The 27,920-nt window shown below is 44.8% G+C and overlaps 2 protein-coding genes across 4 annotated transcripts in view; both read right to left on the bottom strand.

The window, feature by feature from the left end:
* LOC139273721 (gastrula zinc finger protein XlCGF57.1-like) overlaps positions 1-22,602 on the bottom strand; it is a 75,879-nt gene extending 53,277 nt beyond the window's left edge. The window contains exons 1-3 of one of the 3 annotated variants that reach the window (XM_070890761.1): positions 22,401-22,602; positions 16,586-16,676; positions 15,019-15,132 (exon numbers count right to left, since the gene is read on the bottom strand). The gene's annotated coding sequence lies outside the window, so the exon portion shown is untranslated. Of the gene's footprint in view, positions 1-15,018; positions 15,133-16,585; positions 16,677-17,870; positions 17,942-22,400 lie in introns of those variants that run through there. The other 2 variants (XM_070890760.1, XM_070890765.1) reach the window with 2 other exon arrangements.
* Positions 6,373-27,920, bottom strand: part of LOC139273731 (zinc finger protein 664-like) — a 316,000-nt gene continuing 294,452 nt past the window's right edge. The window contains exon 2 of the mRNA XM_070890794.1: positions 6,373-7,505. Within this exon, the coding sequence (XP_070746895.1) occupies positions 6,737-7,144 (408 nt within the window). The 5' untranslated portion in view covers positions 7,145-7,505 and the 3' untranslated portion in view covers positions 6,373-6,736. The remainder of the gene's footprint in view (positions 7,506-27,920) is intronic.

Below are 27,920 nucleotides of genomic sequence, written 5' to 3'. Positions count from 1 at the left end.
AGAGCCACCCATGGTGCCATGAACTTGGCTGCTGCTGCCTTCCCCTGATGAGCCCCCCATCTCCCCCAACAGTACCCAAAACGGTATATCTGTTTTGGAGAGAGATGACCGCAGGGGATCCCTGCACTACCTTCCTTCCACTGCTCTTCCAGCTGGTCACCCATTCCCTATCTGCCTGTGTAACCTTTACCTGCGGTGTGACCAACTCACTCAACATGCTATTCATGACATCATCAGCATCGCTCCAGATGCTCCAGAGTGAATCCATGCGCAGCTCCAGTGCTGCAATGCGGTCTGTCAGGAGCTGCAGCTGGACATACTTCCTGCACACATCGTAGTCAGGGACACTGGAAGCGTCCCCGATTTCCCACACAGCAAAGGAGGAGCATGGCAAAGGTAATCATGTTGGACAAATTTGCTGGAGTTCTTTGAGGATGTAACGAGCAGGGTGGATAAGGGGGAACCAGTGGATGTGGTGTATTTGGATTTCTAGAAGGCATTCGATAAGGTGCCACATAAAAAGTTACTGCACAAGATAAAAGTTCACGGGATAGGGGGCAATATAATTAGCATGGATAGAGGATTGGCAAACAGTGACTCGTGGTGTTCTGCAGGGATCGGTGCTGGGTCCTCAACTACTTACAATCTATATTAATGACTTGGATGAAGGGACAGAGTGTAATGTAGCCACGTTTGCTGATGATACAAAGATGGGTGGGAAAGCAAATTGTGAGGAGGACACAAAAAATCTGCAAAGTGATATAGACAGGCTAAGTGAGTGGGCAAAAATTTGGCAGCTGGAGTATAATGTAGGAAAATGTGAGGTTATCCACTTTGGCAGAAATAATAGAAAAGCAAATTATCCTTTAAACGGAGAAAAATTGCAAAGTGCTGCAGTACAGAGATCTGGGAGTCCTTGTGCATGAAACACAAAAAGTTAGTATGCAGGTAGAGCAAGTAATCAGGAAGGCAAATGGAATGTTGGCCTTTATTTCAAGAGGGATAGAGTATAAAAGCAGAGAAGTCCTGCTACAACTATACAGGGTATTGGTGAGGCCACACCTGGAGCACTCTGTACAGTTTTGGTCTCTGTATTTAAGGAAGGATATACTTGGCATTGAAGGCTGTTCAGAGAAGGTTAACTAGGTCGATTCCAGAGATGAGGGGGTTGATTTATGAGGATCGGTTGAGCCTATACACATTGGAGTTCAGAAGAATGAGAGGTGATCTTATTGAAACTTATAAGATAGCGAGGGGCTTGACAAGGTGGATGCAGAGAGGATATTTACATTCATAGGGGAAACTAAAACTAGGGGACATAGTCTTAGAATAAGGGGCTGCCCATTTAAAACTGAGATGTGGAGAAATTTTTTCTCTGAGGGTTGTAAATTTGTGGAATTCTCTGCCCCAGAGACCTGTGCAGGCTGGGTCATTGAATATATTTAAGGCGGAGATAGACAGATTTTTGAGCAATAAGGGAGTAAAAGGTTATGGGGGGGCAGGCAGGGAAGTGAGGCTGAGCCCAAGATCAGATCAGCCATGATCGTATTGAATAGTGGAGCAGACTCCAGGAGCTAAATGGCCTACTCCTGCTTATGTTTCTTTTGGAAGATCCCTCACCGCCCTGGCATTGCCTTTTTGAGGGACTGTGGACTGGTATGGCTGTGTTAGAGAAATCGGGGCCACGTGCTAGGGAGAGACCATAGGGAGAAAGGAGGAAAGGTAGAGGGGGACAGATAGATAGAAAGTGGATAACTGTCAGAGAGAGCTGGCTGATCAGAAAAAGGAACAAAAAACAAAGGAAGCAGATAGAGGGGGAGAAGGGGCGGAGGTGTCGAGGAGAGGTGACAGGAGGGATGGAAAACACAAAAATAGAAATAGCCAGATCTTTTTCCTTCCACATTTTGGCTCTCTATAAATTACAGACTGTTTCTATTGTGGCATCAATGAGATTCAAAGTACTCGGTTACATCACGTCGAGCTCTCTTCATATAATGGGAGTGGAGATCTGCACTTCACCATAGAATCAGTCACAGACTATTTCATAACCAGGTATAGCTTTTGTTTTCCATTTCTGACAGATAACCAATGAGGAACCATTTTTAACAATTGATCCAACACAATGCTGATGTCGATGGCAGAATGGATAATTTGTGATGTCCAGCTGTGTCCTCTGGTCACTGGGCAGACTGACCCTGGGTTTGTACCTGTAAATCTGCTGTGTCCTCTGGTCACTGGGCAGACTGACCCCTGGGTTGTACCTGTACACCTGCAGTTTGACTTGACCTATCCTGTTACTTACTGTCACCATAAGATAATAAATAGGAACAGGAGTAGGCCATTTGACTCCTTGAGCCTTCAATGAGATCATGGCTGATCTTCTACCTCAACTTCATTTTTCTGCACTATCCCCATAATCCCTCGATTCCCTTAATATCCAAAAATATATTGATGTCTGTCTTGAATATACATAACTTCTGAACATCCACAGCCCTCTGGGAGAGAGAATTCCAAAGATTCACCACTTTCTGAGCAAAGAAATTTCTCCTCATCTCAGTTCTAAATAGCTGACCCCTTGTTCTGAGACTAAGGCACCTGGTTCCAGACTCCTGAGCCTGGGGAAACATCCTCCCTACATTTATCCTATCAAACCCTGTAAGAATTTTGATGGTTTCAATGCAATCACCTTTCATTCTTCTAAACTGTAGAGAATGTAGGCCTAGTCTACTCAATCTCTCATAGGACAATCACCCCCATCCCTGAAACAGTCTGATGAACCTTCATTGCACCCCTTCTATGGTAAGTATATCCGTCTTTAGGTAAAGAGATCAAAACTGTGCACAATACTCCAGGTGTGGTCTCACCAGGGCCCTATATAACTGCAGTAAGAAGCCTTTCCTCTTCTACTTTAATCATCTTGTAATAAAGACCAACATACAATTTGCTCTCTTAATTGATTGCTTGTTAATTGATGTTAACTTTGTGATTTTTGTACCCAGGTCCCTCTCCTTTTAAAAAATACTCTGTTTTCTATTTTTCCTACCAAACTGGATATCTTCATATTTCTCCACTATATTCCATTTATCATGTTCTTGCCCACTAACTTAGCCTGTCGATATCCCCTTGAAGCCTCTTTGTACCCTCCTCACAAATTGTATTCCCACCTAGCTTTGTATCATTAGCAAATGTAGATATACAGGTTGTACTCTCCAGTCTGGGTCTCTTTCGTCTGGAAACAACCTTGGTCCGGCATCAGTTGTCTCTGTCTCTGTCTCTGTCTCTGTCTCTGTCTCTGTCTCTGTCTCTGTCTCTGTCTCTGTCTCTGTCTCTGTCTCTGTCTCTGTCTCTGTCTCTGTCTCTGTCTCTGTCTCTGTCTCTGTCTCTGTCTCTGTGGCTGAGCTCTCTCCCTATCTCGCAGCTTCTCTCCCCTCCCCGCCATTTCTCTCCCCATGCATGCACAGGACATGTCCGGGTTGCTGTCAGCAGCTGACCTCCCGAGTTCCGGAAAATTCTCTGGTCTGGCACCGGCCCGGTCCCAAGGATGCCGGACCAGAGACGTCCAACTGTATAACATTTGGCCCCCTCATCCAAATCACTGATATATATTGTGAATAGCTGAGGCCCAAGCACCATCCTTGGAGTACCCGACCAGTACAGCCTGCCAACCTAAAAATGAACCGTTTATTCCTACTCTGTTTTCAGTCCATTAACCAATCCTCAATCCATGCTAGTATATTAACCCCCAATCCCTTGAGCCCTAATTTTGTTCAATAACCTTGTGTGACACCTTATCGAATGCCTTCTGAAAATCTAAATACACCACATCCACTGATTCCTCCTTATCTATTCTGCTAGTTACAACCTCAAAAAAGTCTCAGATTTGTCAAACATAATTTCCCTTTCATAAAGCAGTGTTGACTCTGCCCAATCTTATTATTTTTCTCGGAGTGCCTGTTACCACATCCTTAATAATAGAATTGTGCATTTTCCCTACTACTGATGTCAGGCTAACTGCTCTGTAGTTCCCCGTTTTCTCTCCCTCCTTTCTTAAATAGTCCAGTTACATTTGCCACCTTCCAAACCACGGGAACCATTGTAGAATCTATGGAATTTTGGAAGGTGACAACCAATGCATCCACTATTTCTATAGCTAACTTTTTCAATACCCTCGGATGTGGGCCATCAGGTCCAAATGATTTATTGGCTTTCAGTCTCATTATTTTCTCCAGTACCATTTTTTTTTTTACTAATTAATTTCTTTCAGTTCTTCATTCTCACTGGACCCTGGGTTCTCCAGTAGTGCTGGCAAATTTTTTGTGCTTTCTTCCATTAAGACAGACACAAAGTATGCATTTAATTTCTCTGCCATTTCATTGTTTCCCATTATAATTTCTCCTGTCTCAGCCTGTAGGGGACCCACATTTACTTTTGCTAATCTTTTCCTTTTCACAGACCTATGGAAGCTTTTGCAGTCTGTTATTTTGTCTCGATAGTTTACTCTCATATTCTAGTTTCCGTTTCTTTATCAATTTCTTGGTCCTCCTTTGCTGAATTCTAAAATCTTCCCAGGGTTACTGCTCTTTTTGGCAACATTATAAGCATCTTCCTTTCATTTAATACTATCTTTAACTTCTCTTGTTGGCCACGGTTGGATAACTATTCCTGTGGGGTTTTTGTACCTTAAATGAATGTATGTTTGTTGTAAATTATAACTTAATTCTTTAAATGCTAGCCATTCCTTTTCTACCATCATACCTTTTGATATAGTTTCCCAATCTACTTAGCCATCTCTCCCCTCATAGCTACATAGTTTCCTTTGTTTAGATTTAAGACCATAGTTTTGATTTAACTAAATCACTTTCAAATTTAATGCAAAATTCTATCATGTTATGGCTACTCTTCCCCAAGGGCCACTTTCCTACATGATTATTAATTAATCCTTTCTTATTGCACAATACTAGATCAAAAATAGCCTGTTCTCTCGTTGGTTCCTCAAAATACTGATCTAGAAAACCATCTTGTATACCTTCCATTAATTCGTCCTCCACACTATTACTGTAAATTTGGTTTGCCCAGTCTATATGCAGATTAAAGTGCCCCATAATTATTGTATTACCTTTGTTACATGCACCTCGAATTCCTTGATTTATACAGTGCCTTACATTACCACTACGGTTTAGGGGCCTATAAACAACTCCCACCAATGTTTTCTGCCCTTGCTGTTTCTAAGCCTCACCCAAACTTCTCCTATTCCTTGATTTTCCGAGCTAAGACAGTATTCTTTATCCCATCCTTTATCAGGGCTACCACTTCTCCTTTTCAATTTTGCTATCTCTTCTAAAAGTTATGTATCCCGTAATACTTAGTTCTCAACCGTGGTCACTTTGCAACCACAGCTCCATAATGGTTATCAGATTAAACCTATTAATTTCTATCTGCGCTATCAATTCATCTATTTTCTTGCAAATACTTCATGCGTTCAGATATAGTGCCTTTAGCTTTGGCTTTTTTCTATTTTTCCTTAGTCAGTAATGCCCGATTACCTTTGTTACTCTCTCTGTCCCTTCCTGACCCACTCTGCTTATTTTTACCCAAAACTCTGCTCTAGAGCCTTGACATGTCTCTTGTTGCTTTTTCTCTCTATCTAAACCGTGCTGTACTTTCCTGGATCTCTCCACCCAGCCTTCAATAGTTTAAAGCCCTGTTTACTGTCCTAGTTATTCGATTCGCCAGGACACTGGTTCCTGCCCATCTCAAGTGGAGCCCATGGCAAGGGAACAGCTCCCTCTTTGCCCAGTGCTGGTGCCAGTGCCCGTAAAGAAAAACCCCTGCCTCCCACACCACTCTTTGAGCCATGCATTTCCTGTTCTAATCTTCTTATCCCTGTAACAATTGATATGGGGCTCAGGTCACAATCCAGAGATTATTACCTTTCAGGTTCAGCTTTTTCATTTGAAACTCAACACCTCCATCTTTTTCCAGCAGAACCTCATTCCTAGTACTACCTATGTCATTGGTTCCTACATGGTCCACAACAACTGGAACCTCCCCTTTCCATTCCATGTTCTGCCTCTGATCTGCCCCAGGGTGGGGGAAGTGTGTGATGTCCCTGTGGGATGCAGCTTTTCAGTGTCTGACTCTGAGCTGCCCCAAGGTGGGGACAGTGTGTGATGCCCCTGTGGGGTGCAGTATTTTCAGTGTCTGACCCTGAGCTGCCCTCATTCCTCCTGCTCTAGGGGGCAGTCACGCTCCTCTCAGTTGGAGTTAATAGGAGGGACCACATCATTCACTGGATACCAGCGGTATTTCAAGGCACATCACGTCCGGCTACCTCCCAGAGAAATCCAAAATCAACCTGCAGATTCAATTCATTTTATTATCAATTGTTAACAACATTTAGCTCCATTTGATGCAGCTTTCAGTATTTGAAGAATCCCTTTAAAGAGTTAAGTATGGATGCAAACACAATTAGAATTATTTTTATCTGACCCTTTTCCCATTGATTAATTGGTCAAATATCCAGAATATTAAACTCCAGCCCAGTTAGAGGGGGAAATCACTATCAGCAGAAAGAAACCCCAACTGTCAGAATGGACACGATTCAGTCTAGGGTAACAGCAGAATCCAAACCCTGCAGTCACTTGTGAGCTCGCTGATGTCTTACCAGGTTGGATGACCGAGCGTATCCCTTCCCACACACGGAGCAGGTGAACGGCTTCTCCCTCGTGTGAACTCGCTAGTGTACTAGCAGATGGGATGACCGAGCGAATCCCTCCCCACACATGGAGCAGGTGAACAGCCTGTTCCCAATGTGAACTCGCTGGTGAGTTAGAAGGTTGGATGAACAAGTGAATTCCTCCCCACGTTCAGAGCAGGTGAACAGCCTGTTCCCAGTGTGAACTCGCTGGTGAGTTAGAAGCTTGGAACAACAAGTGAATCCCTCCCCACACACGGTGCAAGTGTACGGCCTCTCCCTGGTGTGAATTCGCTGGTGTCCCATCAGGTGGCTTGACTGAGTGAATCGATCCCCACACACGGAGCAGATGAACAGCCTCTTCGCAGTGTGACTTCGCTGATGTTTTTCCAGCTCTGAAGGGTAATTAAATCTCTTCCCACAGTCCCCACATTCCCACGGTTTCTCCATGGTGCGGTTATCCTTGTGTCTCTCCAGGTTGGACGATCAATTGAAGCCTCGTCCACACAGAACACGTGTACGGTTTCTCCCCGCTGTGAATGGTGCGATGTTTTTTCAGGCTGTGTAACTGGTTAAAAGCTCTTTCAACAGGCAGTGCACTGGAACACTCTCACTCGGGTGTGTGTCTCGGTGCTTTTCCAGTCACACTGATGTTTGAAATCTTTTCCCACAGGCAGAACAGGCAAACATTTCTCCTTCCACAGTCAAAGGCTGATGACATTCAGGTCCTGAGGAATCGTGTTATTCTGTCAGATCTTGACGTGATGTTTGGTTTGATTTTCCCATCTGCAAATCCTGCCCTTCTTATACCCTGCAAAAGGAGTTTACAAAAATCATTACTGCAAATACCAGACACAAATTCAAAACAGACAATTCTAGATTCCATGGAACATTCTTTCCTCTCTCGTTCCTCCAAAGCTGTAAATCCCTGTCCCATACACTCTCTGTCCTGAAATTCAAACACATCGTACGTCTGAAAACAACATGTCCTCCGCTCCCAATTTTCACCATCTACTTTGTCTAGGTTCAGTTCTACACTCACTGGTTCCCCTAACCTCCCCTGAAGGTGCTGCCTCTGGCTGGGTTCAGTTCTACACTCACTGGTTCCCCCCTCTCCTCCCTTGAAGGTGCTGACCCTGGCTGGGTTCAGTGGGACCCTGTAGCCACGCCCACACTTTGCTCCTCTGCAAAGATGGCCATACATGCACTCTACGTCTCGATGAATCGTGATGGTGACGCACAAACCTGCAGCTTTCCTTTTGTTAATAATAATAATTTTTATTTATATAGCAGCTTTAACATAGTACAATGTCTCAAGGCGCTTCACGACAGTGTCACAAGACCAGTTACCCTAACATCTGTCGCAAGACATTTGGAAAAGCATAATTCAGTCAAGCAGAGTCAGCATGGCTTTGCTCCTGCTACGGCCCCAGTTTCTGGTTACACTCTTATGTTTATAGATTCTATCCCTTCCTGTCACGCTTTGGTTTTCGTTTCCCCCAATGCTACCCTGCTCTATTGCCTTCACCTTGTCCTTTAAGCTTTTAGTTTTCTGCTCACCTGAACCCTCCCCCCACCGCGCCCTGCCCCCACCCCCTCCCCCCGCCTGATTAGTTAAAGCTCTCTCTGCAGCCGCAGTTATTCGGTTCGCCAGGACCCTAGCCCCAGCACATTCCAAGTGGAGTCCATCCCGAATATAATGTGGGGAAAATGTGAGGTTGTCAACTTTGGCAAAAAATAAAAAAGCAAATTATTATTTAAATGGAGAAAAATTGCAAAGTGCTGCAGTGCAGAGGGACCTGGGGGTACTTGTGCATGAAACACAAAAAGTTAGCATGCAGGTACAGCAAGTAATCAGGAAGGCAAATCGAATGTTGGCCTTTATTGCAAGGGGTTGAAGTATAAAAGCAGAGAAGTCCTGCTACAACTGTACAGGGTATTGGTGAGGTTACACCTGGAGTATTGTATACAGTTTTAACCTCTGTATTTAAGGAAGGATTGGAGGCAGTTCAGAGAAGGTTCACTAGGTTGATTCCGGAGATGAGGGGGTTGATTATGAAGATAGGTTGAGTAGGTTGGGCCTATACTCATTGGAATTCAGAAGAATGAGAGGCGGTCTTATTGAAACATAAAAGATAATGAGGGGGCTCGACAAGGTAGATGCAATGAGGTTATTTCCACTCATAGGGGGAAACGAGAATTAGGGGACATAGTTTCAGAATAAGGGGTCACCCATTTAAAACTGAGATGAGAGGAATTTATTCTCTCAGGTGGTTGTAAATCTGTGGAATTCTCTGTCCCAGAGAGCTGTGGCGGCTGGGCATTAAATATACTTAAGGTGGAGATAGACAGACTTTTGAGCGTTAAGGGAATAAAGGATTATGGGGAGCGGACAGGGAAGTGGAGGTGAGTCCATGATCAGACCAGCCACGTTCTTACTAAATGGCAGAGCAGGCTCGAGGGGTCAAATGGCGTGCTCCTATTTCTTATGTTCTCATCACACAGTACCAGATCTAAGATAGCCTGCTCCCTGGTTGGTTCTGCAAAGTACTGTTCAAGGAAATTATCCCGGATACACACTGTGAATTCTTCCTCAAGGCTACCTTGGCCAATTTGATTTGGTCAATCAATATGAAGATTAAAATTGCCCATGATTATTCCTGTTCCTTTTTTACAAGCCTCCATTATTTCTTAATTTATACTCCATCCAACAGTGTAGCTACTGTTAGGGGGCCTATAGACTACACCCACCAGTGAGTGTAGTATTTATTCTGTATCTGTCAGTCTTTGGTTAGCAAGTGTGGCTTTTCCTTTATACCTGTAAGTTTATGGTATGGAAGAGAGGTTTTCACTCTGTACCTGTCAATTACTGGTAAGTGAGTGTGGGTTTCATTCTGTATCTTTCATTCTTTGGTATATGAGTGTAAATTTTACCCTGTATATAACAGTTTTTGGTGTGTGTGTGTGGATTTCACTCTACTTGTCAGTCTCTGGTATGTTAGTTTGCGATTTCTCTATCCCAGTTTCTGTTATGTGAATGCGAGCTGTATTCTGTACCCATCGGTTTCTGAAATGTGAGTGTGCATTTTACTCTGTTCATGTCTGTTTCAACTCTGTGATTGTGGGTTTTCCTCCAGCACTGTAAATTTTTGGTATTTGAGTGTTGATTTTCTTCGTGAGTGCGGTTTTACTCTTTGTTTGTCAGTGTTTGATATGTGAGTGTGGGTTGTAATCTGTATCCGTCAGTTACCGGTGTGTGTGTGTGTGTGTGTGTGTGTGTGTGTGTGTGTGTAGCTTTCACTCTCTACCTTTCAGTCTCTGGCATATGTGTGGATTGTATCTGTAAATTTCAATCTCTGGAAGGCGAGTGTGGGTTTTACTCTCGGTCAGTTTCAGGTAATGTGGGCTTTTGTCTGTATCTGTCTGTTTCTGGTTTTTGAGTGGGGCTTCATTTTGCAACTTTCAGTTTCTCTGATGTGAATGTGGGTTTTAGCGCTGTACCTGTCAGTTTCAGGAATGGGAGTGTGGGGTTTTACACTGTACCTGTCAGTTTGTGTTACATGAGTAAATGTTCAATCAGTACAATAACTCCCAGTTTCTGGTAAGGGAGTGCATATTTAAGTCTGTATCTATCACTCTCGAGGATGTGTGTGAGAGTTTTATTCTTTATCTGTCAGTATCTGAGATTTGAGTGTGGTTTTTCTCTATATCTGTCAGTTTCTGGTATATGTATTTGGGTATTATCTGTATGTATCAATCTCGGTAACATGATTGTGTCTTTTTGTCTATCTTTCACTCTCTGGGATGTGAGTGCAGGTTTTAATCTTTATCTGTCACTCACTTTTATGAGCGTGTGGATTTTACTCTACAGTGGTCATTCTCTGGGATGTGAGTGTGATCTTCACTCTGTATCTATTAGTCTTTGGTGTGAGTATGGTGTTTTCTCTGTATCCATCAGTCTATGGTATGTGAGTGTGGGTATTATTCTGTGAATGTCAGTCTATGGTATGTGTATGTGGGGTTTCCTCCTGTCAGTTTCTGTTATGTGAACATTTTATTCAAGTGTGTGAATGTGGATTTCACACTGTACCTGTCAGTCTCTTGTGTGAGTGTGTGGCACTTTTTAGCTGTACGTGTCTGTTTCTGTTATGAGTGGGGTTATGTTCTATATGTCACAGTTTCTGTTATGTGAGTGTGCAGTTTACCACATTCTACCTGTCTGCCACTGGTATGTTAATGTGTGTATGTTTTCTGTACCCGTCAGTTGCTATTATATGAATGTTGATTTCATTCTATGCCTTTAAGTGTCTGGTACAGCTGTGGTATTGTGGGTTTGACATTGAATCAGTCAGTCACTTTCAGGTGAGTGTTGATTTTGCTCTGTCACTCTCTGATATGTGTTTTATTCTGTATCTGTCCGTCTCTGAGAAGTGAGTGTGGGTTTCATTCTGTATCTATCAGTTTCTGATATTTGAGTAAGGGTTTTAATCAGTACCTGTAAGATTCTGTTACAGGAGTGTGGTTTTTAGTCTGTATTTGTCAGTCTCTGGAATGTGAGTGTGAGTATTACTCTGTATCTATCAGTCTCTGGAGTGTGAGTGTGGGTATTACTCTGTATCTATCAGTCTCTGGAATGTGAGTGTGGGTATTACTCTAGCTATCAGTCTCTGGAGTGTGAGTGTGGGTATTACTCTGTATCTATCAGTCTCTGGAATGTGAGTGTGGGTATTACTCTAGCTATCAGTCTCTGGAATGTGAGTGTGGGTATTACTCTGTATCTATCAGTCTCTGGAATGTGAGTGTGGGTATTACTCTATCTATCAATCTCTGGAATGCAAAAGTGTTTTTTTTCTGTACCTGTCAGTTTCTGGTGAGTGACTGTGGAGTTCACTCTCTAACTATCTGTCTCTGGTATGTGAGTGTGAGTATTTGTCTGTAGCTGTAATGGCCTGGTATGGGAGTGCGGGTTTCACTGTCAGTCAGTCAGTCAATCTCAGGTACTGGAAGCGATTGTGATTCTCTCTCAATCTGTCATTCAATGTGTCTGAGTATATGAATCATTATGTTTCTCTCAGTCTCTGGTACTGTTTGAGTGTGGGATTGATGATGTATCTGTTAGGCTGGTGATGTGTGTGAGTGTGGGATTGATGATGTATCTGTTAGACTGGTGTATGTGTGAGTGTGGGATTGATTATGTATCTGTTAGACTGGTGATGTGTGAGTGTGGGATTGATTATGTATCTGTTAGACTGGTGATGTGTGAGTGTGGGATTGATTATGTATCTGTTCGACTGGTGATGTGTGAGAGTGTGGGATTGATTATGTATCTGTTAGACTGGTGATGTGTGAGTGAGGGATTGATTATGTATCTGTTAGACTGGTGATGTGTGTGAGTGAGAGATTCATTATGTAATTGACAGTCTCTTGTACTGAGCTATTCTTGCTCTGTGTGACTGTTGGATTTGGTTCCTTCTCCACCTGCTGTAGGCGGATGATAGTTTGCGATTATAGATGACTGTCTCAGAAGGAGATTTGGTTCAGTCCATTACCTCCGTTTCTCTGTTCTTGTATGTGAGCTGTTGGGTTTGAGAGTCATTGTTTAGACACGAGTGTGAATTGACACTGTGTCAGTGTCTAGCCGTTCGTGTGTGTAAGGGAGTGAAATTGGATCTGCCTTTCAATGCGATATGATTGGACTTTGAAACAACACATTATTGTACTGCTCCAAGTGACTGTGGGATTCATAATATAACTCTGGGAATTTGGATCACTGTGGGACTGACAGCTTCTGCTGCCTGTGACAATATGATTGAGGTCAGTTCTGTGTCTCTGCGCTCTGAGTGATAATGTACTTTCTGTGTGTGAGAAGGAGCTGCCTGCACTGTTCCTTGTGTTCCGGGTTGAGGAAAGATCAAATTTATTCTGGCTTGGTGAAGTATTTTGCTCTGAGAATAATAATAGGAAAACACTATTAGTTATGATATGGACAGCCAATGGAGAGAATATAAAAATAAAGTTATAATTCATGTGTTTGTGTTCAATAAAGTAAAGTATCTGGAGAGAGGAATCTGCGATACAAACAGTGTCATTGTCTGATCTCACTGCAGTACAGCGACACTCAGATTCCCCACACCAGGTGTATAGGACAGTTCTATAGAAAGTTATCAGCATCCAGACACAACCCAAACCCAGCACTGGTCTATGAATGGGACCACCCGGTGGGCACAATTCAGGTTGGTATCTCCCGCTTCCATAGGACTACCTGTAAAATTCTGAATTGCTTCCTGGAATATAACCACAGGTACCTGGGCTGTACAACAATTGTTCTCAGTCTATTGAAACAGAGTTAACGGCCTGTGTCATTAACAGAATGTCACAGTTACCAGATGCTGATGTATCTGAGGGGGCGATAAAGTATCGCTCGATCACCAGCAACATGGTTCTGAAGAATTCAATGCACCAAAACAAAATAACCCATTTTTGAAATGTCTCCGATCACATTCCTCTTCTGGTGCCTGCAATAGATGCACTTTGTGACACTCCTCATATCCTCACTCTCAGGCTGTGTTTCCACTGTTCAATGTCCAAGAACAACAGACACTGTGAGATTGGAACTGAATCAGGAACATTCACTACTGATTTGGGGAAAGAAAGCAACAATGATTTGAAAGAGCGAGGTGATTTACTTTCTCTGTTACCTTACACCGTACACACACAGCCCGAGAATGGGCTCCCCCTTTCCCCACTCACTCCATGTTCCAGAACTAGTTCCTACTCCACTCTGCCTCTTACAAACAGCCCCCGACTGCCGCTGAACTTACCCCGACTCAAAACCCATCTGCGGACACAATTCCAATGTGATGAGCTGCTGTAAGGAGGCCGCTGTTTGCTCCCTTACTCGGGCTTGGATATCTCCGCTCCCTGATGTGTTCAACGATCATCAGCCCAGCACAGAGGAAACGGCAGCTGCTGACAGAGCTGGAGGAGGGGAGCTCGCATGGGCCTTTCCTATCAGTTTAAACACTGTGTGCGGAGGGGAGGAGTATTTAGCGCATGCTCAGACCATCTTTTTGTCACAAATTAAATTAGCAAAAATGGGATTGTTTCACAAGTTGCTTTTGTCACTAATTAAATGGGCCACATTGAAAAAACGAGTGTGTGAGCCTGACACTGGAGAAAGGGTGCCTAAACTGTTCTACTCGTTCCATCAGTCTCTGGTGCGTGTGTGTTTCCCTGTCAGTTTCCAATAGGCGAGTATGGGTTTTACTTGCATATTATTGCTCAGATACGTGGGTGTGGGTTTCATACTGTACCTGTCAGTTTCTGCTATGTGAATGTGGGATTTATTCTGTACCTGTCAAGTTTTGATGGGAGTGTAGATTTTATTCTGTATCTGTCAGTTTCTGGTATCTAAGCGAATCTTTATCTGTACCTGTCAGTTTCTGTTATGTGTGTCCTTTAACCTATATCATCAGCTTCTGGTATGTGAGTGGATATTGACCAGTATGTCAATTTTTCGGACTGGAGTATGGATTTTATTCAGTACCTATCAGATTCCGGTATGGGAGTATGGGGTTGAATCGGTACCTGTCAGTTTCTGATATGTGACTGTGGTTTTAATCTGTACCAGTCACTTTCTGGTATCTAAGTGAGGATTGCATTCTGTACCTGTCAGTTTCTGGAATCTGGGTGTTGATTGTATTCTGTACCTGTCAGTTTCTGCTTTGTGAATGTGGGTTTTATTCTGTACTTGTCAGTTCCTGCAGTGTGAGTGTAGGAATTAATATGTACCTGTCAGTTTCTGGGATGTGATTGTGTTTTTTTTTCTGTACTCAGTTTGTGGTAGATGTGTGGGGTGTCAGTTTCTGGTATCTGAGTGTGGATTTTTACCTTTACATGTCAGTTTGTGCAATGTGAATGTGGGATTCATTCTGGATCTCTCATTCTGGGGTAAGCGAGTGTGTGTTTCCTCTGTACCTGTTAGTTTCTGGTATGAGAGTGTGGGATTTATTCTGTACCTGTCAGTTTCTGGTATGAGAGAGTGGGTTTTATCCGATATTTGTGAAATTTACAGATCAGAGATGACCCCAACAGACAATAGTTTTGCACATTATATTGGACGAATGCGATTCAGAAACATTTGGAGTAGAGACGAGCTATTAGTGCATAATATAAACCATATCTCTCAGTGATGCAGTGAGTGTGGGATTCACTCTGTATCTGTCAGTCTGTCGTACAGTAAGTGAGTGTTCGATTCACTCTGTATCTAACATAAATGCAAGTGTTTGTTGTTGCTGTAGAAATGAAGATTTTCAGTTACTTACGTGGTTAACATTTAAGCAGAAGAAAATGTCAGAAGCAGCCTCTTGGATAACAGTCGGGAAAGTGCTGTTACTGGTGAGATCACGATTTGCTTGATGCAAACTTGGCTAATAACCCTAGAGGTGATGGAAAAGAAAGCAACATTTTGGGACATTTGAGCGAGATGATAAAACATAATCAGCGCGAGGAGCGCCGATCAGAGAGCTGGTGCACAAGAAGTATTGAGCTCCTGTTTACTGCCGATGCTATTTCCAAAACAACGGAGAAGAACAGTCCCTGGATCTGGGAACTTGAGGAGGCCTTTCAGCACATGGAATCTGTTAGAGGAACAGAACTCCCTCCCTCACAGTACTGTGGGAGTACCATCATCACACGAACTGCAGCCATTGATGAAGGTGGCTCACCACCATCTTCACCAGAGCAATTAGGGATGGGCAATAAATGCTGGCCTTACCAGCAACACCGACATCCAGTGAACAAATTAAAAAAAGGCAAATCATCCCTTCGAGCGTGTTACATACAGAACAGGAGGAGGCCCGTTCAGTCCCTGGATCCTGTTACATAGGAACAGTCAGCCATTCTGCCCCTCGACTCTGTTACATTAGGAACTGGAGTGGGCCATTCAGCCCTGGAGTCTGCTTTACAGGAATAGATGGACACCATTCAGCCCCTCAAACCTGTTACAAATGAATAGGAGGCCCTTCAGCCCTCGTGTTTGTTGCATTGAAACAGGAGGTGAGCATTCAGCACCTCAGCCTTGCGAAAAGGAATTAGTGGTGGCAATGCATCGACTGGATACTGTTACACAGGAATAGAGGAGGCCATTCATCCTCTGGAGCCTTTTACTTTCGAACAGGAGGAGGCCATTCAGCCACCTCGAGCCTTTCACATCGGAACAGGAGTAGGCCATTCAGACCCTCAAGCATGTTACGTAGGAACTGGAGGAGGCTATTCACCCCCTCCGAGAAAGTTCTAGGAACTGGAGAGGGCCATTCTGCTCCTTGAGCCTGTTACATTAGGAACTGGAGAGAGTCATTCAGCCATTGGAGTTAGAAAGCAATAGGAGGAAGCAATTCTGCCCCTCAGGTCTGTTACATTAGGAATAGGACAAGGGCATTCATCCCCCGGGACTGTTTCATGGGAACAGGAGAATGGCATTCAGCCCCTCGAGCTTGTTACATTGGAACTGGAGGAGGCCATTCAGCCCCTGGAGTCTGTTACACAGGAATAGAAGTGGTTATTCAACCCCTGGAACCTGTTACATAAGAACTAAAGGAGGCTATTCTATTCCATTCCATTCTAGCCTGATACATAGGTACAGGGGAAGGTCATTCTGCCCCGAGAGCTTGTAACATATGAAAGAGGAAGCCTTTAAGAACCTCGTGTTTATTACATTAAGAACACGAGAAGGTTACTCAGTATCTCCAGTCTGTTACACTAGCAACAGGAGGTGGCCATCAGCCCCCTCAGGCCTGTTACACAGGAATAGAAAGAAGCCATTCAGCACCATAAACATATTTAATTTGGACAACCTGTCTGTGTATCCGCACACTGTGATAGGTACCGTACCTACTGTGTGTGAGGAGGAGCTGGTTGCACTGTTCCTTATGTCTCAGGTGGTGGAAACCTCACATTTGCTCCGGTTCCTTCAATTCCTTGCCTGTAGGAGGAGAAGGTATCTCTGATCATTCAAGAATAAGAGGGGTAGAAAAGACTAAAGTGATGAATGTAATCGTTCAATTAGTAATCATTATGAACATTCACAAAGGGAAGCCAGCGATACAAACAGTGTCAGTGTCTGACTCCACTGCAGTACTGCAGCACTCAGCTTCTGCACACCAAGTGTGTTGGGCAGATTTACAGCAATTTACTGACATCCAGACACAACCCAACCCCTGCCCTGCTTCAGGAATGGGACGACCCGATGGAGCAAGGACTTTTACACAGCTCAGATTGCTGCTCTACTCTCCCAGGGCACTAACCGTTCAACCAAAAACAAAGAGCCGCTGTTTAAAACATGTCCTTCACATTTCTCACCCAGTGCCTGCAATAGATGCTCCTTGTATAAATCCTGTGTCCGGCTCTGCTTCCACCGCTCACTGTCCAATGATCATCATCATAGGCAGTCCCTCAGAATCGAGGAAGACTTGCTTCCACTCCTGAAGTGAGTTCTTTGGTTGCTGAACAGTCCAATACGAGAGCCAGAGTCCCTGTCACAGATGGAGCAGATAGTCGTTGAGGGAAGTGGGGTGGGGGGGGCGGGACTGGTTTGCCGCACTCTCTTTCCGCTGCCTGCGCGGGATTTCTGAAGGCTCTTGGCAATGAGACTCGAGGTGCTCAGTGCACTCCCGGATGCACTTCCTCCACTTAGAACGGTCTTGGGCCAGGGCCTCCCAGGTGTCAGTGGGGATATCGCACTTTATCAGGGAGGCTTTGAGGGTGTACTTGTGATGTTTCCGCTGCCCACCTTTGGTTCGTTTGGGTTGAAGGAGTTCCGAGTAGAGCACTTGCTTTGAGAGTCTCTGACAACAAACAGACTGAGACTGGAACTAAAGCAGGAACGTTCACTACTGGTTTGCAGGGAGAAAGCAGCAATGATTGTAAACAGCAGATCCTTCCCATTCTGTCTCCCTTACCCGGGACACATGCTGTCCACACACAGCCCAAGAATGGCCTCTCCCTTCCCCCACTCACTCCACACACTGAGACCAGTTCTTGCTCCACTCCGCCTGTTACACACAACCTCCGACTCCCCTGAACTTCCCCCGGACTCAGTGCCGATCTCTGAGCCCATCTGCGGACACGCTCCCAAAGCGATGTGCTGCTGTAAGGAGGCTGCTGCTCGCTGCCTTACCCCGGGGCCGCGGTGTCTCCATTCCGGTTGTTTAAACCATCTTCTTCCGCTCACTGAGTGAATGGTGCTCACAGGCAGGGCTGGAGGAGGGGAGGGCGCATGTGCTCTTCTGCTTCCTGGAAATCCACTCAAGGGACGGGGCTGATCCGCACATGCGCAGTCTTATAATCAGCAAAGTGAACTTGCCCAATTCACTTTAATAAGAATATGAGCAAAGGAACTGGGCCTGGGGAGCAAGGACAGAGATTGTTTAAAGTCCCTTTGAGATGCTCAATTTGGGATCATTCCGTGCACATTGTTTTTCCATTCATGAGCCTGTCCTCACAAAGCAATCCTGCAGAAACATCGGAGGGACGGGGGAGTAGGAGTGTTTGCTGGGACCGTGCAGGAGTTAATATCTGACAGACACAGTCCCAGATTAATTTAATCAGAGTGAAACACTGGGTCAGAGTAATACCGAACGGCCCTGAGCTGCAAGATTACAGAGAGTACAACAGGCAAGCGAGGGTTAAATGTGAGACGTTGTTTTTTTCACTCTCTGACACTGTCCTGCAGTGTGGGATTAATAATGTGTCTGTCTGTAGTACAATTATCAGTGAGAGACTTTAACTTCTGTCCCTCCAATGGGGACTTTCAGGATAAAAGCAGACTTCACAGGTCAGTCTGGAACTGATACTGTGCATGTTTCTGTGTCTCACCGTCCTGCCTCGATCTCGATCTCTCTCTCTCGATCTCGTACTGTTTGTGAAGGCGGGATACTGTTATTTCACGTGATGTGGACACACTTGTGAGTACAACACTGGCACATAGAAACAAAGAAAATAGGTGCAGGAGTAGGCCATTCGGCCCTTCGAGCCTTCACCGCCATTCAATGAGTTCATGACTGAACATGCAACTTCAGTACCCCATTCCTGCTTTCTCGCCATACCCCTTAATCCCCCTGGTAGTAAGGACTACAGCTAACTCCTTTTTGAATATATTTAGTGAATTGGCCTGAACAACTTTCTGTGGTAGAGAATTCCACAGGTTCACCACTCTCTAAATGAAGAAGTTTCTCCTCATCTCAGTCCTAAATGGCTTACCCCTTATCCTGAGCCTGTGACCCCTGGCTCTCGACTTCCCCAACATTGGGAACATTCTTCCTCCATCTAACCTGTATAAACCCGTCAGAATTTTAAACGTTTCTATGAGATCCCTTCTCATTCTTCTGAACTCCAGTGAATACAAGCCCAGTTGATCCAGTCTTTCTTGATATGTCAGACACTGTTTCTCTCTCTGGTGCTATACATGACAGTGAGGCACTGTTACTGAGCGTAATATGGAGACACTGATGCCAAGTATAAGACTGATAATGTGTGTGCTCTCTCCCCCCATTGGTGTTATACATGAATGTGTGATACTAGTATTGACCCTAATATGCAGACACAGTTAGGGTGTTTAAGGCTGATACTATGCCTGTCTCTCTGCCGCTCACTCTGATAGTCATCTCTGGGTGATGAGGATGGGATGGATAGATCACTGTTAAATGTCCCTCAGTTTAGGAGGAGAGAGAGACAGACAAAGAGAGGCTAGTAGGGCGTTGAACACAATTTATATTTTCACATTAATCAAACATATTTGCATATATGAAGGGGAAGTAATGTTTGACAAATTTGCTAGAATCCTTTGAGGATGTAACAAGAAGGTTGGATTAAGGGGAACCAGTGGATGTAATGTATTTGGACTTCCAGAAGGCATTTGACAAGGTGCCACATAAAACATTACTGCACAAGATAAAAGTTCACGGGGTTGAGGGTAATATATTAGCATGGATAGAGGCTTGGCTAACTAACAGAAAACAGAGAGTTGGATAAATAGTTCATGCTCTGGTTGGCAATCAGTAACCAGTGGCGTGCCGCAGGGATCAGTGCTGGGACCCCAACTATTTACAATCTATATTAACAACTTGGAAGAAAGGACCAAGTGTAACAAAGCCAAGTTTGCTGATGATACAAAGATGGGAGGAAAAGCAATGTGTGAGGAGGACACAAAAAATCTGCAAAAGGATATAGACAGGCTAAGTAAGTGGGCAAAAATTTGGCAGATGGAGTATAATGATGGAATTTGTGAAGTCATGCACTTTAGCAGAAAAAAAAATCAAAGAGCAAGTTATTTTATAAATGGAGAAAAATTGCAAAGTGCTGCAGTACAGCAGGACCTGGGGGTACTTGTGCATGAAACACAAAAGGTTAGTATGCAGGCACAGCAAGTAATCAGGAAGGCCATTGAAATCTTGGCCTTTATTGCAAAGGGGATGGAGTACAAAAGCAGGGAAGTCTTGCTACAGTTATACAGGCTATTGGTGAGGCCACACCTGGAATACTGCGTACAGTTTTGGTTTCCTTATTTATGAAAGGATATACTTGCTTTGGAGGCTGCTCAGAGAAGGTGCACGAGGTTGATTCTGGAGATGAGGGGGCTGACTTATGAGGAAAGGATGAATAGGTTGAGCCTCGATGCATTGGAATTCAGAAGATTGAGAGGTGATCTTATCGAAACGAATAAGATTATGAGGGGGCTTGACAAGATCGATGCAGAGAGGATGTTTCCACTGATAGGGAAGACTAGAACTAGGGGGCATAACCTTAGAATAAGGGGCCACTCATTTAAAACTGAGATGAGGAGAAATTTCTTCTCTCAGAGGGTTGTAAATCTGTAGAATTCACTGCCTCAGAGAGCTGTGAAAACTGGGACATTGAATAAATTTAAAACAGAGAGAGACAGTTTCTTAACTGAGAAGGCAATAAGGGGTTATGGGGAGCGGGCTGGAAAGTGGACTTGTGTCCATGATCAGATCAGCCATGATCGTATTAAATGGCGGAGCAGGCTCGAGGGGCCGTATGGCCATACTTTTGCTCCTATTTCTTATGTTCTTATGTAAATTTGAGGTCATCCAAAACTCAGCAGCCCATGTCCTAACTTGCACCAAGTCCCGATCACCCATCACCCCTGTGCCCGCTGACCTACATTGGCTCCCAGTTAAGCAACATCTCGATTTCAAAATTCTCATCCTTGTTTACAAATCCCTCCATGGCCTTGCCCCTCCCTATCTCTGTAATCTCTTTCAGCCTCATAATGCCATGTGATGTCTGCGTTCTTCAAAATTAGCCCTCTTGAGCATTCCTGATTAGAACTGTTCAACAGCCTTCAGCTGCCTGGGCCCGAAGCTCTGGAACTCCCTCCCTAAACCTCTCTGCCTCACATTTCTTTCCCCCTTTAAGATGCCCCTTAAAGCTACTCTTTGGCCAACTTTGTCATCTGCTGTAATTTCTTCTTATGTGGCTCGGTGTCAAATTTATTTGCTTTGTCTCATAACACTGAAGTGCCTTGGGACATTTTACTACATTAAAAGCGGTATATAAATAAAGTTGTTGCTGTTGATAGCAATGGGAGCTCGTACAACCGGAGCTCCCATTATTACCAATGAGAATACTAGATGTTCATTGGTGGTCCAGGCCCACGTGATCCCAGGATACGAATACATACCTGGAAGACATGTTCCTGTACACTGCACTACGAAACTCAGACTCACAATCCTATGTTCCTCTGAAACCATCAGGCAATTTTTTTTTAAAAATTCTGGTCGGATGCGTTCACCCAAAAGAAGCTTCCAACCGCAAATTTCCGCCCAAAGTATTGGTTTAATTTCTCCGCCATTTCCTTATTCCCCATTATAATTTCTCAGCCTGTAGGGGACTTATGTTTACTTTTGCTAATTTTTCCTTTTTAACATACCTACAGAAGCTTTTACTGTCTGCTTTTATGTCTCTCGCTAGTTTACTCTCATTTTCTATTTTCCCTTTCTTCATCAGTTTCTTGGTTCTCCTTTGCTGAATGCTAAAATGCTCCAAATCCCCAGGCTTACTGCTCTTTTTGGCAACATTATAAGCTTCTTCCTTTGATCTAAAGCTATCTTCACTTGTTAGCCACGGTTGGACCATCTTTCCTGTGGGGGTTTTGTGCCTTAAAAGGTATTAATTGTTGCAAATTGTGTATTCATTCTTAAAGCGAGCCATTGCTTATCTATCTTGATACCTTTTAATGCAGTTTCCTAATCTATCTTAGCCAACTCACCCCTCATACCTAAAAAGTTTGCTTTGTTTAAATTTAAGATCGTAGTTTTGGATTTAACGAAATCACTTTCAAAGTTAATGTAGCATTCTATCATATTATGGTCATTCTTCCGTTGCCAGCACGTCCCATGTACAAATAAACAAAATAAACAAGACTCACTGTTAAAAGTTGTTGCTGTTAATAATCACACATCACTTTTTACAAATCACTCCAGGGCCTCGCCCCTCCCGATCTCTGGAATCTGTTGCAGCCCACAAGATGTCTGCACTCCTCAAATTCTGCCCTTTTGACCATCCCTGATTATAATCGCTCCACCATCGGTGTCCGGCCCTTCAGCTGCCTGGGCCCCGAGCTCTGGAACTCCCTCCCTAAACCTCTCCGCCTCTTTCCTACTTTCAGACCCTCCTTAAAACCTACCTCTTTGACCCAGCTTTTGGTCATCTGCCGTAATTTCTGCTTTTGTGGCTCGGTGTCAAATGTATGTGTTGTGTCCTGTAACACTGCTGTGAAGCGCCTTGGGACGTTTTACTACGTTAAAGGCGCTCTATAAAGAAAAGTTATTGTTAATACTGCAGGAGTGAGGGATTGACAGAGTAGGGAGTCTGGCGCAGGCGCACTGCGAGCAGTCGTGCCCCTCACCACCGACGCCTGATGTGACGTCACCCGGCCGGCGCGTGGTGAGGCGGTTGAAACTCTTTTGAGTTCACCTGTGAAAACATAAAAAACAATAAACGGTGCCACCCGACCTGGGTGACACTCCAGACATTTTCAAGGCCCTTTTTTTCCCCCCCTTTTTTTTTGGTTTTTTTTTTGTGTTTTTCTTTTTTTTTTGGTTTTTTTTTGGGCACTAAAATCACAATTTTCCCCAGTGCCCCCTATAAAAGGGAAGGGGGACACTAAAAGCACCGGCAATTAAAACAAATTAAACTTTAAAACGTAAAATCAAATTAAAATTTGGTTGCCGGGCGTGATGATGCACTCCAGTCCCTCCGGTGCCCACCTCTCGCGGAAGGCCGCGAGCGTACCGGTGGACACCGCGTGCTCCATCTCCAAGGATGTGAGGCGGTTGAATGCTTTTCAAATCAGGAGCCACGTGCCCCCCGAGCTGCCCGCCCCTTCAACACAGTGGGCGGGGCTCTGAGGCGCTGCCGGCTCCTACTGGTGGGAGTGGCTGGCAATCTGCTTCGTTTAACCAATAGTCGGCTGCGAATTCCGCAGTGCGCATGCTCGGTGCCGCACTCCGCACTCCCCACCCCCAGTCCCCGGATGCTGAGCAGTTTGCTGTAACGAGCGGTTGGACAATGTGGGGAACCGGACTGGTGGGCGGCTGGGGCCGGGGCAGAGCGCTCGGCCGGCGGGGAGGGTACGGTGAGTCTGTGAGGGAAAACACCGGACTGAACACAGCCCCGGAGCTCAGGGTTTGGGGACATGCGGGAGATAGACTGAAACTTCCAGTGAGCTCAGACAGTGTGTAACCCGGGGGCCCAGTGAGATCAGACAGTGTGTGACCCGGGGGCCCAGTGAGATCAGACAGTGTGTGACCTGGGGGCCCAGTGAGATCAGACAGTGTGTAACCCGGGGGCCCAGTGAGATCAGACAGTGTGTGACCCGGGGGCCCAGTGAACTCAGACAGTGTGTGACCCGGGACCCAGTGAGCTCAGACAGTGTGTAACCCGGGGGCCCAGTGAGATCAGACAGTGTGTAACCCGGGGGCCCAGTGAGATCAGACAGTGTGTAACCCGGGGGCCCGGTGAGATCAGACAATGTGTAACCCGGGGGCCCAGTGAGATCAGACAGTGTGTGACCCGGGACCCAGTGAGCTCAGACAGTGTGTAACCCGGGGGCCCAGTGAGATCAGACGGTGTGTTACCCGGGGGCCCAGTGAGATCAGACGGTGTGTAACCCGGGGGCCCAGTGAGATCAGACAGTGTGTAACCCGGGGGCCCAGTTAGCTCAGTGTGTAATCCGGAGGCTCAATGAGATCAGACTCTGTAACCCGGGGGTCCAGTGGGATGAGACAGTGTGTAACTTGGGGGCCCAGTGATATCAGACAGCGTGTAAGCCGGGGAGAATTCTGGTGATTTTCTGTCAGTCCAGACGGGCGGCTCAGGAATCTTGAGGAAAAGGATAAAATCAAACAGAAATACTGGACATATACTTTTCTGAAACGTTGGAAAAACACTTTACACTACATTCCACTTCACAACATTAATATTCTTCTAATTTTGTGATCTGTCATAATTAGATCTCCCAGTAAATGGCGGAGTGTTTGAGAAAGTTCCACAGCTGGAAGGAAACAGGGATTGTGGACTGAGGAACAACAGCAGGTGAACCAGCACAGGATTGTGAGAGCACCAACCAGGGAGCCCCTTCCGATTGAAAGTGCTTCAATAGATCGACTGGGGAGAAAGGTAAGAGAAAGTGCCATTTACTCAGATACACACCGGTCCTGTAGACAGTACACACAGGTTACAAGGTAAGACAGGAAATGAGACTGGGAGAGTCTGACCACCGAGCACAATTATCCAGCATGAGGTCGTGCAATGGGATGTGAAGTGAGATCACTTTCTGTCTGTAAACACACAATCACAGTGAATCTTGTGTGTGTTTTAGAGTAAAGGGCTTTGATCTAAGAGGTGACTCCAGTTTGAGGCAGAGCCCAGCAGATGGACCAGTCTCTGTACATTAGGTGGGGCTGAACTCACACCGACACCATCAGATCTCAATGTTCAAATATTTCCCATCTGGTGAGGAAGCCAATGGAAAGATTGAACCGGAAGCACGTCGTCAATTCAGAGATCACGATGCACAGACCAATCTGAAATACCAGCACGGCCTATCACTGACAGAATCAATTATTCATTCATGAACATTTAGAATTATAAGAAAATATATTGATAACTACTAATATTGAAGCATTTACGATTAATTGATCACTAGAGATATGTAGTATTCTAATATAGTGAGATAGAGATACGGAGAGTTGCAATTTATTTATTGGCGTTGAACTTGACCCCGAGATGAGCTTCTGAACCCATATTCTCTCAATCACCGAGTACGCTTACTTCCAGCTCCATAACATCGCCGGTATCTGCCCTTCCTCATCCATGCCTCTGTTATCATGACATTGGACTATTCCAATATTCTCCTGATCGGCCTCACACCATGTACTCTCCGTAAACTTAATCTTATCAAAAACACTCCTGCCCGTATCCTTACTCAGGAACACAAGAAATAGCAGGCGTAGGCCATACGACCCCTCCCATCTACTCTGCCATATAGTAAGATCTCTATTCGATAGAGAATTTCAAAGATTCACAACTCTTAAGTGAAGAAATATCTTCTCATTTCAGTCTTAAATAGGCGATCTCATCCTAATACTAGGATCGATCCCTAGTTCGAGACTATCCGGCCCTTGTCAATTCTTCTAAGAATTTTATGTTTCAATGATATCACCTTCCATTCTTCTAAACTCCAGAGAATATAGGCCTATTCTAATCAATCTGTCCTCAGCCCTCTCATCCCAACTTGTATCAATTTCCCTTCACCCATCACCCCTGAGCTCGCTGAACTACATTGGCTCCTGCTCCATCAGTGCCTCAATTTCAAAATTCAAATCCTTGTTTTGGCATCTGACGAGGACCTTGTCCCTCCTTATTGCTGTAACCTCCTCCAACCCTACAATCCTCCAATTCTGGCCTCTTGAGCATCCCCAATTTTCATCCCTCCAATATTGGTGGTCGTACCTTCAGCTGCTGAGGCCATAAGCTCTGGAATTCCCTCCCTAAACCTCTTTATTACACTCCTTAATACCTATCGTTTTGAACAAGCTTTTAGTCACTTGTGCTAATATTTCCTTACGTGACTGGATGTCAAATTTTGTTTGATAACGGTCCTTTGAATTGCCTTGGGACATTTTACTACTTTTAAGGCACGATATTAATGCAATTTGTTGCTGATAACTGAAGATATTTCGAATTGTCATGACTCTCACTAGGGTACAGTTTAGCCTCTGGCACTGACTCACTGGGGTACAGTTTCCTCTGGCACTGACTCTCACTGGGGTACAGTTCCTCTGACACAGATTTACTGTGTATCTAATTCGTGCTGTCCCTGCCCTGGGACAGTTTAGAGGGAGCTTTAACCTGAAACTGATCAGGAACTGCAGGTGGAAAGTTTTGTACTGCTGCTGAATTTTAATTGATAAGCTGCCCAGTGCGCTCAGGGTGGATACTGAAGTTCGCCCAGTGGCAGTATAGAGGGAACTTACTTTGTATCCAACCCATACTCCACCTAGTCTCTGGGAATTTAATGTGAATTTGAAAGCAATTGCTAGGGTAGATAGCGAGAAATTTATTCTGCTGCTTGGGGTGTCTAGGACAAGGGACATAACCTTAAAATCAGAGTCAGGCCATTCAAGAGAGATGTTAGGAAACCTTTCTTCACTCAATGGATGGTTGAAGTGTGGAACTTCCCACAATAAGCAATCGATGCTCGCCCATTGAATAACTTTGGGCCGGTTGTGATTTCTGCCCAATGACCCGTTGCTTGTTCCTTTGGATTGGATCTTTATTTATTCCCTTTGGTTTGTTTTCAGTTTCAGTGCTGGACCCACCACTCAAAGCACTTTGTCTGACCTGCCCTGGGAATGAGCAGACTCCTCCCTCATCTCCCACACTGCAACGTGTCTCCTCCTCTTTCCCCCTTGGTTGTGTTCCACACTCTGGGCCCTGGCCCTTCCCCAGGGATTCTCAGTATGAACAGCGGGATGTGTGTTGAGACAGGATGTCCCAGCTCTCCACCTTTAAATGGCCCTGCTTTATGACATCACTGCAATGCCTAGCGACTAACCTCACTGACCCCAGCTCATTATGGGCTGGCAGCATCTGATGGGACAGTGTAGAGGGAGAAAGACTTGGATTTATTTGGTGCATTTCACGACCACCGGACCTCTCAAAGTGCTTTACAGCCAATGAAGTACTTTTGGATTGTAGCCACTGTTGTAATAAGGGAGATTTACTCTGCATCTAACCCGTGCTGTACCTGTCCTGGGAGTGTTTGATGGGATAATGTCGATGGAGTTTTACTCTGTATCTGACCTGTGCTTTACCTGTCCTGCAAGTATTTGATGGGACAGTGCAGAGGGGACTTTACTTTGTATCTAACCCATGCTGTACCTTCCCTGCGAGTGTTTGATGGGACAGTGTAGAGGAAGATTTCCTCTGTATTTGTCCTGTGCTGTACCTGCCCCTGGGTCTGTTTGATGGGACAATGCATAGGGAGCTTTACTCTGTATCTAACCTATGCTGTACCTCCCCTGGAAGTGTTTGTTGGGTCAGTGTAGAGGGAGCTTTACTCTGTATCTAACCAGTACCATACCTGCCCTGGGATTATTTGACGGGACAATGTAAAGGGAGCTTTATGCGGTATCTAACCCATGTTGTACCTGTTCAGGCAGAGTTTGTATCTCTGTATCTAACCCATACTGTAATTGCCTTGGGAGTATTTGATGGAAGAGTGTAGTGGGAACTTTACAATTTATCTAATCCGTGCTGTACCTGCCCTGAGAGTGTTTGATGGGACAGTTTAGAGGGAGATTTACACTGTATCTAACTCTTGCTCTACCTGCCCTGAGAGTGTTTGATGGGACAGTTTAGAGGGAGATTTACACTGTATCTAACTCTTGCTCTACCTGCCCTGAGAGTGTTTGATGGAACAGTTTGGAGGGAGCTTTTCTCTGTAACTAACCCGTGCTGTACCTGCTCTGGGAGTGTTTGATGGGATAATGTAGACGGAGATTTACTGTGTATCTAAACTGTGCTAACCTAGCAAGTTGTGACGAGGACTCCAATAATCTACAAAGGGATATAGATAGGCTCAGTGAGTGGGCAATACTTTGGCAGATGGAGTATAATGTGGGAAAATGTGAGCTTATTC

Source organism: Pristiophorus japonicus, chromosome 9 (genome assembly GCF_044704955.1).
Source record: "Pristiophorus japonicus isolate sPriJap1 chromosome 9, sPriJap1.hap1, whole genome shotgun sequence".
NCBI lineage: Eukaryota > Metazoa > Chordata > Chondrichthyes > Pristiophoridae > Pristiophorus > Pristiophorus japonicus.
Note: the sequence above shows the minus strand (reverse complement) of the source record. Positions and strands in the feature narration are given on the sequence as shown.